This window comes from Lutjanus erythropterus, chromosome 9 (genome assembly GCF_056507025.1).
Source record: "Lutjanus erythropterus isolate fLutEry1 chromosome 9, fLutEry1.hap2, whole genome shotgun sequence".
NCBI classification, from domain to species: domain Eukaryota; kingdom Metazoa; phylum Chordata; class Actinopteri; order Lutjaniformes; family Lutjanidae; genus Lutjanus; species Lutjanus erythropterus.
In genome coordinates this window covers 38,115,446-38,133,181 of record NC_139325.1, presented here as the reverse complement: position 1 = coordinate 38,133,181, position 17,736 = coordinate 38,115,446, and the positions used below count along the sequence as shown (strand labels likewise).

At 40.9% G+C, this 17,736-nt stretch overlaps 1 protein-coding gene across 1 annotated transcript in view; it reads right to left on the bottom strand.

Annotated features, from left to right (window-relative positions):
• bmper (BMP binding endothelial regulator) overlaps positions 1–10,010 on the bottom strand; it is a 50,383-nt gene extending 40,373 nt beyond the window's left edge. The window contains exons 1-2 of the mRNA XM_084727532.1: positions 9,229–10,010; positions 511–596 (exon numbers count right to left, since the gene is read on the bottom strand). Of these exons, the coding sequence (XP_084583658.1) occupies positions 511–596; positions 9,229–9,334 (192 nt within the window). The 5' untranslated portion in view covers positions 9,335–10,010. The remainder of the gene's footprint in view (positions 1–510; positions 597–9,228) is intronic.
• Between the last annotated feature and the right edge of the window lie 7,726 nt (positions 10,011–17,736).

The window sequence follows — 17,736 nt, the reverse complement described above, 5'->3', positions numbered from 1 at the left end:
GCATCCCTAGTAGGTTTTCCTTCATGCTTAGAAGGGGAGGGTGAGACTAGGTGTTTGCAATGTGCAAGCTCACCACAAGATGGCACTAAATCCTACAAACTGTCCCTTTAATATTCTACTGATATTTTTTTGTAAAACAAAAGTGATTTAATGCCAGAATTTACCATCAAATTAAGCAATCCACTCTTTACGTCTCACCTAATATCCCGCCAAAACTTTGCATTTCAAAGTCTCTGTGTCACCGTGTTAAAAATCTTACACAACCTTAAGATAAGAAACACCACACAAAGCTCAATAATCAGCTTTACAAATATCACTATCAGTGCTTCAAGGGGTCATTTTATCGTATCAGCCCGAGTGGAAAAGCTGAACCAGCAATTACACATCAAGGTGCCAAGAGCAAACAGGGCGGGCGGCGAGTCATTCAACTAGCAACTGAATGTCAGTGTGAGGAGCTGTCAGCTCTGCAACACGTTTGACAGTTCAGAAAGTGAAACTAGTCATTCTTACCAGACACACGCAGGTGATGCAGGGGTTGTCGGTGATGTTGGGGATGTGGAGGACTTCTCCTTCGTTCTCACAGCTGGCCTCGGTTCCTGTTAAGGACAGCAGGAAGGTGGCAAAGGTGAGATGCAGGCTTAAGGCGGGACTGAGAATGAGAAATCGATCTGGACTTTTGACTGGGACCAACCCTCCAGACCGGCATGGTCACCTGTCAGGACCACATGACGTCACACGAGCTTGTGTTGAATAAACTGTGAACTGAAAGCAGGTGAATCGCAACCAGAGGATTCAGCAGGTTGTTCATAGGTTGAAACTCTGTTCTTTTCATTGTCACACAACAACGATGTTACTCTCAGCTCTGTGTAGCCTTTGCTGTGTTTCCATCCAAAAGTATTGCAAACTTCAAGTTACTTTTGAATACATTTGCACAAGAAAATGCAAATAATATTTGTTTCATTTCTGGTTTATCGAGATAAGCATAACCAGTAGATGGTGCCAATTCTCCAGTTAGAAAACCATTATACCATTGCAGAGGAAGAGACTGCAATAAGTAATTTAAAGAGTGCCAGTCAAACCTCAAATGATGAAAAACAATGTAGAAAACAGGATGGAAATCTGATATTTTTGTTTGTTTCATGTATTTATGTGAGAAAAGTCCCATCAGGTCTGTGTGGTGCCATCATGGATGTATTCCAGAACCATGGGAACCATAATGAGACTGTCAGGGCGGAGTTAGAAGTTATTCAGCAAAAGTGTTTCCATCTCCACTTAACAGACTCATGTTCCCTCAAGCTAGCGTAAAAACCTTTTTTGTAAAATATAGGAAGCTTTTTTGAATTTTTCCATCAGTATGAACCTTTTCTAATGTTATGCTTCAGAATGTGCATGAAAATGCACTAATGTATGTATCTAACTGGTGAACGCAGCAGAGCATCAAGCTCCCTAAGTGACATATTTTTTTCAGGAGCTGGTGGAGACCAAAGCTGAGCTAAAAGAAAGTGAAGGTCTGGTGGATTCAATCACAACTCCAAATGAATGTTTCTCTGTGTCTGCTGCGTAAACAGGTAGCTGTTTGACAACTTTTCAGGATGATAATATGGCAGTGTTGTGTTTACAGTGTGATCTGCTGCCCCCAAGTGGGCAAAAAATCTGCTGCTTTAACCTTTTGGTTTTTTGGGGGGGGTTTTTTGGGGGGGGGGGGGGGGGTCATTAGCCCAATTTTGAAGCTGTTCAGCATGTACCATGCAGATAAGCAGGTCAACACTGCACAGGATTATAAATAAAGTTAAATAAAGTTATAAAGTGTATGTATGTTATTATTATTTTGAACAGCTGTATGCTGCTAACCCTTTATGGATGTGATATGATTGCAGTCATTGCTGTATGGCTTGGCTCAGATTAAGAAAAAACATTGGTGCAATGGACGCTGCTGGGAGTTAGCAAAGCCCAGTTTCAAGGCTAATAAAATGTGTGATATCAGATCAGTACATACGCTTGCATACTCGCCAATATCTGATCCAGCATTTGAGGTTGTATCAGAGGCATTTTCAATTATATCAGTATCTGAGCAGCCCTAAAAATAAATCAGAGCCAGACTGATGCTGGATCTTTGAGGATGATATCAATAATAACATCTGAGAACAAACAGAAACACACTGGCAGCAGTTTTATCAATTTTATTCACCAGATCAGTAGATCAGAGTTACTATACCTGACTGTTTCTTCTGTTTGTATGACATATGACACAGTCATCAATTGATGTGAATCAAATGATGCAACATGACGCCATCAATACAGACCCTGGTCATATACTTCAGGCTGCGATCCAAACATGCTCTGGTGAATTATCTAAACTCTGTTTTCTCTTCCTGTTAGTCTGGTTTGTCTGTCCAAGTAAAAGCAGTGATATTCAGAGGTCTTAAAAACGTGAGTCAGTCACTTTGTTACGAGAGCAAATGTAATCCGAACCAACTACAGGAAACGACCCCAAACACAAGGGTTTATGGGTAGAAGTAGACAGATGTCAGTATATCTCACGGCCAGCAGTTCCTCCAGGAGCAGAAACGAAGTCTGGTCCGATGCTCCGCTATTTGTTCATGTGCCAGGTTTGTTTGGACTCTCTGAAATGACAACTTCCTCCCCAGTAGGAACTTATTGTCATGAACTGGAAGTTGAACCCGGGTCATCGGAGGTAACAACTATGTTTGGGTGTCGAGCTGCTTCCTGTTTCTGGTCATGAATCCTCCAGCTGATTCTATCTCTCTGAGGAGGAGGATTTCTGTCACTGTTTGACCATGAAGCACCTTTTAGGAATTGGTGCTGATGTTAGGAGATTTCATTTCATTTGAATCAAAAACCTTCTACACCACGTGAACATAAAAAAAAAAGTCGTAAACATAAGATGAAAGACTAAGACCTTTCTGTGCAATATTTGGTCAGTCTCTTATCATTGTACTGCGACCTCTGACTCTTGACCTGCTGACTGTTTGCTTTGTTGTAATGTTGATGATTCAGGAATTGGCTGTTCGCTAAATTCTTCCCCCAGCCTGAACAAATGCTGTGTGTCTGGCAGTGCAGGCTAATACCAGCGTTATTCAGCATTTCTGAAGTTTGTCTCTTTTTAAAAGCCTTTACAAGACAAAAAAATTCAGGAGGAAAATAGGGAGTGGATGAAATAGTGTGTTTATCTGCTTTACAAGATGCACTCGTTAGCATGTCCTTTTAACTAGGTTTCTACAGTTCTAGTTGTAACCAGGCGTTAGCTCTACTATCAACTACCATTTCCACTATGTTATATACTTGCTGTCTTCACATGGGACTGTGTTAACTGTGTGTCTTCACGAGAAAAGTCCATATGAATGCCACAAGTTCTGACGAGTTTCCTGACATTTTGAGAAATGGTGGAGGTCAAGGAAAGTTAGGCCATGTGGAGTTTTTCTTTGCAATTTTATAACATCTTGCTGATAATCTGAAGAGCCGTATATTTTAATTATGCTTTTACATTTCCTGCATTACATTAACCACTCGATAAATTGGTGGCTTCTGGACACTGACAAATCTGGTGTCCATGCTTCTGTTGCCTAGCAGCAGTGTTCTCACAACATGAACACCAAGCATATTGTGTACGCGACTTCCCATGTTGCAACTGCGAACTACAGAGTATGATGTAAAAGGCTATTCTCTATGCTATCAGGGGTTAAGCTAATGTTAGCTAATGCTGTCCTGCTCTTTGTTAGATTTGGGGAAGTTTGCATTTCAGCAACCCTGATGAATGTTACCCGAGACAGCGTTAAATTTGCCAGACATTATGACATTATGCTTAAAGTACCAGGACTAATTAGTTCTACACTGCAGTGCGACTGTTTATTTCATCAACTAGTGAAGAGACTAACTTTTTGCATGGAAACTGTTCTTAGCCTCAGTTCTTTCACACATTATCATTTATACATCCATGAAATACACAAATGCACTTTTAAAAGATTCTAGTTGGCTGAAAACATCAAAAGGTCAGTCAGAGAAAACAACATCAGCTACTTCACTACTTACTTAATTTATTCTTTCCAAATAATACTTCTCAATGCAAAACCATTTTACTTGTAATGGAGTATTTTTGTATTGAAAATGTGCAAAAAATGTGCAGATTTGAAGCTTGAAGTCCTTTAGGTATTTAGCCAACTCTGAAATGCATCTAAAATGGAAGTGACTATCAGAGCCTGATCAACCTTCAGAGTCAGAGAGAGTTACCTCTAACCGAGGAGAGCTCGTAGTTTTGAGTCTCCTGCTGTCCTTGAGCTCTGGCCCCTTTAATGACTCTCTGCACTGCTTTCTCCAACTATGTGATCCGTCTTATTTTGTCCGTCTCACTGCTTCAGGTTACCTGTGTTGCTTGTAACCAAACTAAAACACTTTGTGGTGAGATTTAAGGTTACTATGAGTGTTAACCTTTCTGCCAGTAGGTCTGGAAGGATGAATATGAGGTAAACACCGCAGCTGACAAACAGAAGAGGAAGGTATTTTTGTCCAACCGAGGACGAGGCCTCAGAGACCTCACCCCACCTCCTCCCCCTCTCCACCCTCACCCCCCACCACTTACAGCCTTGCCAGTTTAATTACACTCGAAGGCTGTAAATTTTACAGTGGTGGTGGAGTCGGCAGGGTTCGTCTGCGCTGCCAGAATCCACAGGCTGGGTTTCTGCTGCAGAGACAAGACGGCACGACTCGCAACGAAAGGGATCTATTGTTGTCAAGTCGGTTCTGAGTTTAGTTAAATTTAGTCCTTTATAGCCCTGATACAAACTTTGCACAGAGCTTGGTGTTGTATGACTTTCAGCTTCAACCAGACGTCAGCGGTTACTGTTGGTAGCTTTCTGTTCTCGCACGGCACATATGCAGTTTAGAGTGTGGCAGATTAACCGTTAAAATTCTGATATGAATAATTTCCACAATAAAAGGTCACTAATTTCATACAGAAGCAGATAAAAGCAGCTTTCTTACGTCTAGCCAACAAACTTCGATTTTGTTGGCTGAAATGTCACCTGTTGATTGCAGATTTGATCAGTTAGCTAATTAAGTTAAAGTAGCCAAAGAAATCATGGTGCAGAAAAATATCCTGTGTGCTATTATATACAGTATATTATATTATTATTGGATTATTAATAATGATGCATTGATGTCTAAGTAGCATTATATATTGTCGTAGTCGTTCCTACTTCAGATACTGTTAGGAAGTTTAATCGTTAAGAGTTCATCGTGTTCTGAGCTCATTTAATTGTTTTATGTGCAAAATCTTAATCTGCAAAGTAAAAGATGTTAAATAAACTTAGTGAAGCATATTTCCCTCAAGCAGGTTAAAGTAGCAATAAATAGAAATATTCAAGTAAAGCACAGTACAAGAGCTGCAACATTTAGTCTATTAATCGATTATTCAATCCAAAGAACATTAGTTGCCAACTATTCTGATAATCAATAATTGTTTCAAGCTTTTTCAAGCAAAAATGTCAAACATTTGGTGGTTCCAGTTTCTTAAATCTGAGGATTTGCTGCTTTTCTTTGTTATTTATGACAGCAAATGGAGAGTCTTTGTGTTTTGGACTGTTGGTTGGACAAAAGAAACAGTTTTAAGTCGTCACTTTGGGCTCTAGAAATTTTTGGGGGGCATTTCACTGATGAAACAATTAATCAATTAATCGTGAAAATAATCAGCAGATTAATTGGTAATGGAAATATTACTTAATTACATTCCACCACTGTCTGTTTCAGAATAACCAGGACTGTTTGAAAATAAAGAAATATGTGATCTAATAGATTCATGAAGGATTACATTCATGTAAAATACAAGGTCGCATAGAAAACTTCTGTCCAAAATTATTACAATTCTGCCAGTTTCAAATATTTCTGCACATTACAAAACAGTAATTCAATTAATCTGTGAAATCTGGGAGGGTTTTGGTAAAACTGACACCAAATATGGCTTTAAAACTTGAGGTACAGCCATCAGTCGACTATTAAGTCAGTCTACAGCTGTTTTGATAATCGATTAATCAGTTTGAGTAATTTCTTATGAAAAAGAAAAGATAAAAGTCTCTGATTCTAGGTTCTTAAATGTGAATACTTTCTGGTTTCTTTCCTTCTCTATGACAGTATATTGAATAAATTTGGGTTATGGACAAAACAGGACATTCAAGGATGTCATCTTGGGCTTTGAAATGCACTCATCATCATTTTTAATCACAGTTTATAGACCAAACAACCAGCCGATTAATAGAGAAAACAACATAGCTCATAACTACTCTAAGGGACTTTTATTCAGTTTTTCCTCTGGTCAAACCATGTCACTATTCTTCCTGATTTCATGGGGTCAATAGTGAGTTTATAAAGTATCATAAACAAGTCAGATTGAGTAAAGTGTGATCAGAGACAGGAGGAAACAGGGATGACGAACAACATGTGTCCCAGAGCAGATTTAAGCCAGTAATGCTGCGGTTATTAAGACCATCAAAGCCAACATGACGACCTCTGTACCCGCTGCTCCACCTGCTGCAGTGACACACTGAAGACCCCAAACCGCCCAGAAGCCTCTGCTCTGCGGTTCAGCACACAATAGACAGGATGATACACGGTGCATATTTGGGATGCCAGGTGGAGGAACCTGATCTGCTGGGATCATAACTGTGCAGCCTCCTCAGCTGATACACACAGAGGTCGTTGCTTCTCAGAGGCTTTCCTGCACTGTTCCGTGTCAAACAGACACACATGTTGGACTACGCAGACCCATCTGGTACAGGTTTTGTCCCCCATCTGATTCCCATCTCCGTGTTTGCTTCGGGAGCAGAGATAACAGCCGGGAGAAGGGAAACCCTGAGCATCAGAAATTATTCTTATCAGAGAGGATGTGAGTAAAGTTATTCCTAGATTCATGTTGAGGTCTATATTAACGTTAAAAGCTTAAGATAAAGAGAAACTTCTGTTCTGAATCAGCTTTATCAAAGTTTTTCTACTTTTGAAATGAAATGAAATGCAACTACTGTCATCATGGAAACCCTGCAAATGACCCCTAGAACAGAAACTAAATAAATAACCATAATAAAATGTATTTAATCTATTGTCCATTTCTCACAGCGTCAGAGGAGGCACATTACTGCATGGAGAACCACCACATCCAACATTTAGGGCTGGGCCATATGGCTTATTAATAATGCCTTGACTGTTTTAGGCTATGCAGCAATATACGATACTTATCTTGATCTTACAGCTGCAACAGTTAGTCGATTAATCGATTAAATTCATCACCGACTATTTTTGTAAGGGAAAAAAAAATGCAAATTCTCTGTTTTCAGCCTCTTAAATGTGAATTTCTTCTGGTTCCTTTACACCTTTTTGACAGTAAACTGAATATCTTTGGGTTGTTGGCAAAAATAATATAATATTTTTCCTCATTTTCTGACATTTCATAGACCAAAGACTAATCAATTAATTGAGAAAATGAGATTGATAATGAAATATATTTGTTGCAGCCCTACTCGATATATATTCTCTCTAAAATAACTTACCATAAATTCTCAAATAACAAACATGATGATCTTACAGAATATGATGCACTGTTGTCAGTTACAGCCGGGTGATATGAACAGAACCAAATATCACAATATTATCAATTAAATACCTCAATATTTGAAGCAATATTTTAGGAATAACTATTACATGTGAATATAATGACTAAGTGAGCAAATAATAGAACAGCTATAAGTCTGGTGAGTCCAGAAAATGACATAATTTTACTGTCTAACACTTATATCACCATATAACAATATCCAATATCTTAGACAATATCTAGTCTCATATCACAATGTCCATATATCGACCAGCTCCACCTATGAATTAACGTTAAATTAAGATTTTATTCTTTTGTTCATGAAATTATCAGGAAATTCAACTACTGTCGTCCTGGAAACCCTGTAAATGACCCCTGGATGAACTAAAAAACTGAACAAATAATCAGAAATCAAATGTCCAGTCCGCGTGGTGCCAGATGAGGCAAGTCAGCCGCAGAAGCAGCTGATAAGACGCATGCAGGCACACAGGAGCCCGGCCTGCGCGCACCACCACATCCACCTTTCATTCACTCTCCTGTTTCTATTATTCTCATTTCTCAACGGCGCTGCAGGGCAAACAAACGATATCCTATGATGCAATGCGGCTGTCAAAAGGGGGAGCGGGCCGGGGAGGGAGCGCGTGTAGACCGGGACAGAGAGAAAAGCTGTTAAATCAGAGGTGGTCAAAGGAAAGTGATTTACACTTTACACCCTGCTTTTAACTAAAAAAGTGGGTTAATTATAACTTCCAGTGGCACAAACAACAATTTGAGTAAAGATCACTTATAATTTTTACGCACACCCTTTCATCCTAAAGATCTAAATCCTTGTATAATTTCCTTAAGTTCGATATAAATGACTTTGATATTGACTCATGTCGTCGTGATTTATGTGAGGCACAAAACTACCTCTGCAAATAACAAGCTCGGCTGCAGATAACAAGCGTCAACAAGCGGATTCTGGTGGTGTTTCTCTCGAGCGCGACTCCGTCTCTGCTGCAGGGAGCAGACCAATTACTCGCAGGAGAGGCGCAGGGAGGATAACCCGGGTCAGACTGAGTGAAAACCGAATCTATTTTCAGTGTCCAGCGCAAGTGTCAACCGAAGATTCAGACTCAAGATTAAGGTGCTCTGCAAGCCACCAAAAACGCAATTTACTGACATTTCAAGCTCTATGGTGTAATAAAAGCATAAATCAGGCGCACAAAGCAATGCAAAACAGGAGGACATACTCATTTGTTAATAGTATTATTAATATTTTTGAATGATTGTTTTATGATTTGGGGGTGTTTTGTGTGTGTTTTTTATAGTCGAGCTGAAGACAAGAGTACTTAAAGTGCTTTGTGCGCGTGGTTTCTGCTTCCTGGAGATCAACAAGGAAACTAAAAAAAGTTTAGTTTCCTTTGTGATCATGCACCAAACTGGAGGTTACACTGCCTGGTTCAGGGAGCCTTTAGTTGACCACCACACTGCTGGGAACCACTTTGATTTTGTTGCGCTCCCGGCAGAGTAAAAACAAACTGAAGGAACGCGGAGACGCGGCAGACTAAATAACCGGGGGTTTGGGTAGATTTTTACGCACGGTGGGTGTTGTGATGTGTTATTATGAAGCCGTATGATCCCTTTAATCTTACCTGTAATTAGCGGAGAGGAGGACCGGGGCGCTTGGAGCAGCAAGAAAAAGAAGACGAAAACCCTACAGGTGGACCAGGAGGGAGGGTTCAAGCAGCGGAGCAACATCCTCGACTTTTCTCCAAGATAAAAGTGTCAGTTTGGAGAAAACGGAGGAATAAATAAATAAAAATCAATCCAAACGGGAGACAGGATGAAGTGAAACAGATCCACGTTCTGCGTCTTTATTCCAGGACAGAAAACCTCCTCAGTTTGTCCGTCTGCGCTGAAATGCAAAGCGACAATCAGCGAGACGCGCGGAGATCACAGCGACATTAAAATGACAAAGACGCGCCGACGGGCAGCAGACAGCGGGGCTGCTCATGTCATGTGCGGAAAACAGGAGTCCGGGGATGAATTAACAACATTCAAAGTTCAAATCCTGCAGATGTGAGAGAAGCAGTGGGTAGTCTGCAGGTCCGAAAATTGATTTCGCTCCTCTGCGGCAGTCAGAGGAGTCCGAACCAAAGTGTCCGAGGTGATTTGAGCTCAGATAAACAAATAACGGCTGATTTATAACAGCTGGAGAGTTTCAGCTCAGCTCGGACTCCGTGCACATGGATCAGAAAGTGAAGTTTTTTCCAGCAGTGTACGCGTCTCAATCTGCACTCCGATTCCTTAAGTCCGGTTGGCACATGGATGCTCGATGCCGACTGTCCGGGACGGAGGAGTGGACTGCAGTCTCTCTCTGTCTCTCTCTGTGAGCAGTGTAAAAGAGTCGACCGGCCTCTCCTCCTCCTCCTCCTCCTCCTCCTCCGCCTCCTCCTCTGGTATTAAAGCGGACCTCTGGTGTCGGAGCGCACCGCAGAGCCAGAAAGTCCTGCCTCCTCTGTGAAACCCGGGACCTCCTCCTGCCTCCAGACCAAAAAACCTCCTTCCAACCCTCCAGACCCTCTCTGGTCCTCTGGTGCAGATCTCCTGCAGACCTCTCCCTGTCCTCCTCATTCACCTCCTCCTCCAGACCTCCTTTTGTTATTTTAAGTTTTTAATAATCAGTGTCTGCCTGCTACTGAACCTCTGAGTACTATAAAGCTGTGTGTGTGTGTGTGTGTGTGTGTGTGTGTGTGTGTGTGTGTGTGTGTGTGTGTGTGTGTGTGTGTGTGTGACACCAACCTCCTGCTTTGGGATCCAGTTTCATTACCAACAAACCAGGGGAGCTTCATGTGCTTCATGTCTCTAAGCTGTAAATTTAAGTGTTTTAAGAGAAGAAGAGAAAACAAAGAAGAGACGGAGGACTTAAGACAAGTGCAACATTTGTGTCTCCTGCAGGACCAGAGACAGAAGTCAAAAAATGAAATCTACCTCGTCTTCACTACACTCTTAAAATTAAAGGTTCTTCCTGAAGAGCTCAGGTTCTTCTTCGTTCTGAAGGGTTAGCCGAGGGTTCTTTAAGAATCTGTTTCATCTAAAGAACGCTTTGGTCAAGGGTTTCTAAAGGGTTCTTTGTACCGTAACATAAAAGGGTTTGCAGTAGAATCCGCTGGGTAGAATATGAAAGGGTTCTCAGTAGATCCCCTGGGAGGGTTCTTCTTTGTACCCTTAGATGGTGGAAAGGTTTTTGATAGAACCTTTCATAGAGGGCTTTAGGTGAAACCTATCACAGATGGTTCTAGGTGTAAACATTTATGCTGGGTGCTAGGCAGAACCCTCTGAATGGGTTCAGAGTGGAACCACTGTCAAAGGTTCTACCAGGAACCAGAAAGTGTTCTGCTATCAGGGTTGGGTGATGTTTACCAAACTGGTGTATGATGATGTCCACAGTGAAACATTGCGATGGACGAATAAAGCCAAAATTAATTGAAAATTAAAAAAAAATTTTTTTACATTTAATATTTTTTTTTATTTGCTCCTAAACTCAATCATGCTTTCACTGACCAGTAAATATTATGATTAAATAATCTGTCAGGCATCGTGGTGGATGATGGCATCATCCATCCGTCCAACGCTTTCTCCTATGAGGACAAGCCGAATAATCGTGTATGATTCTAATTCACACCTTTATTTCTAAGAGTGTAACTCCTCCTCATTGCAGAGACTGTGGTGCACCTGGCATGAGAACTTTTTTCACACACACCCTTTCTGGTACTACTTTACAATAAGTCTCACCGTTTGGCAACATCCAGTTACTGCTTTACTACTAATTCATCTTCTGAATGAGTTACTAACATATATAACTGGCAAAATGGTAAAATACATTATTAAGGACTAAGTGAACATCTGCAAATCTGATATGTCAAATGAATTTTCTGACCGTAATTAAATCTGATGAAGTTATGAATATTGGCTGATGGAGAAGACTGAGATCTGAGACTTAACAGTACAGATAAATGTGGGTAACATACTAATTAATAACCTACTTAGAAACCATTTATAAATCATTTTTAGCATAGTCTTACTGTAAAGTGTCACCCATTTTCTTTTGTTTATAATTTTAGATACTCCACTACATATAATTTCCTTTCTTTCATTTTCTGATTCTCAGTATTTCTCACTTTATTTAGAAACTAGCAGAGCCAAAAAGTATGTGGAAACTGCTGTCTTCATACTTTTGTCTATTTTTGGTCTAAAGAAAAACCTTAATTCTACAGCGTATCTTTTAGACAATAGAATTCTTGTAACTTTGTGCCAAACATTTGTCTTCGTCTCTTTCCTGTTTCAACATCACAATGTCCCCCATGAAGCCAGCTGCTTCATGAAGAAATGTTCCTGACAGTTTGTGTGGAGGAACTTCACTGATCTGCACCTGACCTCCTGACCTCAACCCCATCCAGCACCTTTGGGATGAACCAGAGCACAGACTGTGATCAGTGTTGGACCTCACTGATGCTGAGGAAAAAGATGTCAGGTGGTGTAGCATAAAGAGTGACAAAGTCCTCACATAGAGGAGGTGGTTTGGATGGATGAGTCAAACAAACAAAGGACTTTCATCCAGTTCTTGTTCCAAAAGTCACTGTTGACTTTAACCTTACTTACTTTTCTAAGTGTTGTACTGATTTGAATCCAAATCACGATCTTCTCCTAAAAATAACCAAGTAGTTTTGTTTCCTAAACCTAACCAAACTGCAACTGTTTCACGTTAACCATGACAAAGATCACCATGACAACAAAGGTCACCTGACTGTTGTTACTCCGTGCAAAACTCATAAAATGCACTGGACTAAACAGTGTTAAATGAGAGGTGAAAAGCTTAAAATGCATAGACTTGACATGCAAAATCCCACGAGATTATGTTGTCATACACCACTTACAGGTGTAACGTTTGTTCTGTCCAAATACTTTTGTCGATGTAGTCTGCTCCATTAATGTGTGAGCATTGGCACCATGTTCTAGATCATGGGTTGGCAATTATTTTTCATGTGAGGCCACTTGAGAAACTGATCAAGCTGCCACAGGCCAGACACAACTGTGATGTGTTTCTAATAATGGCCGAATCTCTAATAATGGAACGGTCAAAAGCGTTCTATACAGGGCACAGTGGCACAAACTATAGATGTATAGAAAACTCATCAATTGTCCAACAAAGTCTGACAAGGTCATCCCATCCACGTCGGATACAGGTTGCAACGACAGGACCAGCAACAGAACATGGATGTACAGCACTGAGTGAATAAAGTTACAGTTTAATATAAAAGATACAGAATAAGAATAAAAGCCTGATAATGGTTTAACGGTAAGAAAATTTATATTTGTTAGATTTTGATTGCGATATTTCCACGTGTCCATGATGGCTTCATGGGCCATGTGGAACCTTTCAGTGGGAGGTATTCTTACACCAACTAAGTTTTGTTGAACTTTTCATTAATCCACTGTTTTCAGTCGTCTCTTATGGTCATCAAAGTGCAGTCGAGGATCCATTTGAAGCTCTTGAAAGGGTCAAAGGTTCCCTGACTGGAGTCTTGAGGAACTTCTGAACATGAATCCTTTTGTAATCAATTGCTTCCCCAGTTATTGTTAATGATTGATTAAAAAATGTGGGGTGGGGGTTTTCTGCTCCAGAAGGGGGTCCTGCCAGGAAAAAAAAATCACCCAAAGTCAGCAGGGGAAAAAAAAAATTAACTGTTGCTCTTCATTTGGAAGAAACAGCTCTTCGAATTCCTCCAATTACAAGATTTAAAATGTCTCATCTGGGTTTTCTTTTGAACAAACTCATCATCAAATTAATGCTGCAATTTTGGATGCAATGTGCGTCTCGTGTTTGCGGCTCATTTTCGTGCAAACAAAAACAACTTCTCCTTCTTGTCAAACTCGACGCGCTCCTCCAGCACATAAACTCCTCTAAGTTTTAGCATTATGTTCCCATAAATCTGCAGTCTGGAGTCGACATTAAAGTCTTATGTGACAGATGAGGCGGGTTGCATGACAGTGTTTGTGTGTGTGTGTGTGTGTGTGTGTGTGTGTGTGTGTGTGTGTGTGTGTGTGTGTGTCTAGCCCCTTTAAAGTGAGGCTCGTCAGAAGCTCAGACGGGGAGGAAAAGCGAGTCTTCAAAGAAATAATTAGGACCCACCCAGCAGCTTTTAACTGTGCGTTGATCTGTGCTGCTGCACGCTGGAAACACACACCAGCTAGGCACAGTCCAGGTGTGTGTGTGTGTAAAAAAGACAGCGAGGAAGAGGGTGTGTGTTAGAGTCGCAGAGAGAAAGTTTGAGTGTCTGCAACAAGAAAGCGTGTTTTTAAAAGTTTGTCAAACTGAGAGAATGAGTGTGTCTCAAAGAGAAGGAGAGCATCAAAGAGTGTGTGATTTAAAAAGCAAGTGTGTGTGTGTGTGTTTAACAGAAAAAAAATAAAGTGTGTGTGACAGAGATCATCAAGGGGAAGGAAAGAGTGTCTCAGAGTGTGTGAGGTTAAATTTCAGTAATATTAACCACTAGGTGGCAACAGAGAGAGGGAGGGGGGGTGACCCGGTCTGACCGCACGCACGCACACACACACACACACACACACACACACAGCACTTCAATGACCTCCTCACACACACCATCCAGCTCTGACACATGCACTCACACTCACACACACACACTTCAGAGGAGCTGACAGGGAGTGAGCAGGGGAATCGGTGCCTCGCTCAGAACTTCTGGGAATCAAACCTGTGACATTTTAAAATGATATAGTTTGAGAGATTTGTTGGTAAAGGTCTGTTTAGGTTGGTGCACTGGTTTGGTTTGGAGGGGGGTTAGAAACGTGGGACTCAGTTGCTTGTTAATTAATCCTCAGAACTGTATCTCTTTTGCTTTTCTGTTTGTTTTTTGGAATCTTTTTTTTTTTTTTAAATATAAAAAATTGTAATAAAAAATCTCTGCAAACAAATGAGTGCTGCAGGTTTACTGTCAAAGTAAGAAAGAGAAAAAAACACCAAAGTAAAATGATGATGTGGTATAGGTGTGTAACTTTTAAAATATGTTTTAAGATGTTTTGGGTTCATTTATAAGCAAATAAACCTTCAGTGTGCAGGTTTGCTCATCCCCTCATTTTGGGGAAATTTTATCCTTTTAAGACTGAAAACTCAGAGCATCACTAGGCTGGTCACAGACGGTTCAACCAAAAAATATCTTTTTCCTCTAGTAGAAACGATCCTTGTTAGATGATGTTTATAGAATAACTCATGTACACATAGACCCTATTTCCTCGACACATCAAGCACAAAAGAGCAAATGTCAAGGATGTAAGAAGAGAAAACAAATGGCTGCTTTCAAAGGAAGATGTTCGTGCCTTTGAAACAAGGAGGAGAGGGTGACGAGGTGACTCTTCCTCACTGTGATGGATGGAGATGCTGCAGGACTGACCTGGAGTGAACGATGCCCTCAGAGGTGTTCAGATGGTCTCAGCATCCTCCTGCCTTCAGACTGGCTGCAGACGGGAGGTGGGGGCCACGGTGGCCCTGGTGGCCCCGAGGTTAGTTAAAGCCCCCTGCAGCCGGCAGGTCTGGCTCTGAGAGGCTACGAGGGGGAGGAGGGGGGAGAGGTTAGACCCAGCTGTCTGAGTCAGACCACACCAACACTACTGGCCCATTTCCACCGCAAGAATACTTCCAGGAACCAAGGACTGTTTATTAGAAATTCATGACTCCTACCTAGTTTCAGCTGGAAGGACAAGGGTTTAAACCTAGTAACTTCACTAGAGTTCCTGGCCCCTGTTCTTAGGCTAGACCTGTGTGACGGCCCAGGAACTATTGGGATGAGCTTGCAGTGCTAAATGTCACTGAGCATCATGATCATTTTATATTCTAAGCAAGATTGAAGAGTTTCTTGCAGGCTGAATTTGGGGACTTCTAATATGAGGATGTGGCCACAGCAATATGGATTCTTGGGTTTGAGTTAGAGCTGGGAAATATGGTCAAAATCTTTTGGTATTACATTACGAGACAAAACTCTGCATTAATGTCACAGAAGATTTTTTATTACATTTCATTAGCTAAAAATCAGAACTCAAAAACGATTAAAGGATCACACAGTATTAATGACATTTTCAGGACACCATGCTCACCTCATGAGGCAGGCTTCAAGTTATATGCTTGTGGCTGAACCACAATGTTTTGGACATATTCCAGTCCTATGAGGAATCACCGGCAGCCGTTAGTGTGATTTAGGTTTGATGACAGTGAGATTCATTGCTCAAAAACAACAAAGGCGGCTCCTAAAACAGTTAGCATAGATGCTGCTATAGGATCAGTTATATCAGAGCCGGAGAACGTTTCTTCTTCTGAGAAAAGAACGGCACTGAAGGTTTTTCTCAATGAAAAAGACGTTTCCATTCCTCTCCTTTTGAGTTTTTGAAAGTTCCTGCCCTTTTTCAGTTTCCAAAGACGACCTCTCGGAAAGTAATTATTTCGATAAATGCTCTTATTTATTTATCACCCTTGTTAAAATCTCTAAGCAGTTTAATCATCGTATAGCCTGAATGTTGAAGTTTTGGAATGAGTAGGTAGACAAGACAAAGAGTCTACAGCTGTGCTAGCAGCTCTGTGAGTCTGCAGAGGCACAGTTGAGCTTTGAGCTAAATACTAACATCAGCATGCTAACACGATCACAATGGTAACAGCAACATGCTGATAGTAAGCAGGTATAATTTGATGTATTTGCCAGGTTCACCATCTTTTTTCAGACTTTGCATGCTAATATTTGTTAATTCTTACTAAAAAAGATGAGCTGAGGCTGGTGGGAAAGTCATTTGTTTGGCAGGTCTTTGATTATAAGTAAAACATACTGGACAAATGGAAATGGACAAATGGCATGAGAGTCATCAAAGTCATCAAAGTTTGATTTCCTAAAGCTGGGAGGCACCTGATTCAGCTGCATTTCACTGGAATATGTACAAGGAACCCCGTTCTTACTTGTTGAGTTATGTATTTCACTCAAATCCAGACCTCATGGTGGTGCTAGAGCAAGCAAGTGGATCACCAAAGACATTAATACATCAGCTGGGGACCATGAATTTCTGCACAAAATTTCATGTCAGTCACTCCAATTGTAGAGATATTTCAGTCTGGAGTGGTGGAGGTCTGACCAACCAACACTGGCATCCGGACAGCCACACCATGAGTTTGGTTAAAATTAAGAGCAACAGTAACATGTAACGACATATAACAGTAAGTGGTAGGTGTGAAACATGTTTCTGTGAAGATTTCTTTCAAACTGATGTCTTTGAGAAGTAAGAAGTGGTGGAAAATCAACATATCAGAAGTTGCAACACTGTGTATCAAATATCCAGCCTATCAGACATCAGATGCATCCTGTCCTGCAGTTGTTAAATAAATTAAACTGGAGTCCTGATTCAGATGGGAGCAGCAGCAGCACCAAGGGTGGAACTACACAATAAAAGCATTAATTGTGGCATGTAATTGTTTGCATTTTATATCCTTGTAAGTACATAAACTGCAGATATTTTAGAGGTTTATGGAGCTTTTTATGAACTATTTATGTACAAACAAACACCCTGGAAACACAGGAGTAAAAAGTCAAGTGTTTGATGTTGTATGTACTTCAGGATGTAAAGAAGTGAAGTCTTTCCGTGTCTCTTTCAGGGGGAGGAGACGCTTTTTTGTTAAAGAACAGCAGAACGAGTGTGAGAGGCCTGGGTTCTATCATGCTCCATACTCTACCGGTTTTACAAGCGTCTCACAGGGAAGTCGGGCTACGAGTTAATCTCTTGGCCTGTATCGCTGTTGTCGGACAGAAGCCACATATCTGCAGAGAGTCCGATTTTGAGGAAGGAAGAAAGGAGCTGCTTTTCTTACAGGTTTCAGGGGCCCAGAGGTCATGAAATTCACTCAGCACATAATTGACTTCGTAAACTCAAGCTCAAGTAAGAAGAAAAAGAGAAAAGCGGTCAAATTTTCACCATGATTGCAGCGGAGTTCAGTTTTCAGCTCCTTACCTGCTGATCTGGAACAGAACATGAGCGCACACACTCGAGACATCCTCCTCCTGCAGGCAGACTCACAACACAGGGTCAAAGAGAAAAGATGCTTTAAATGA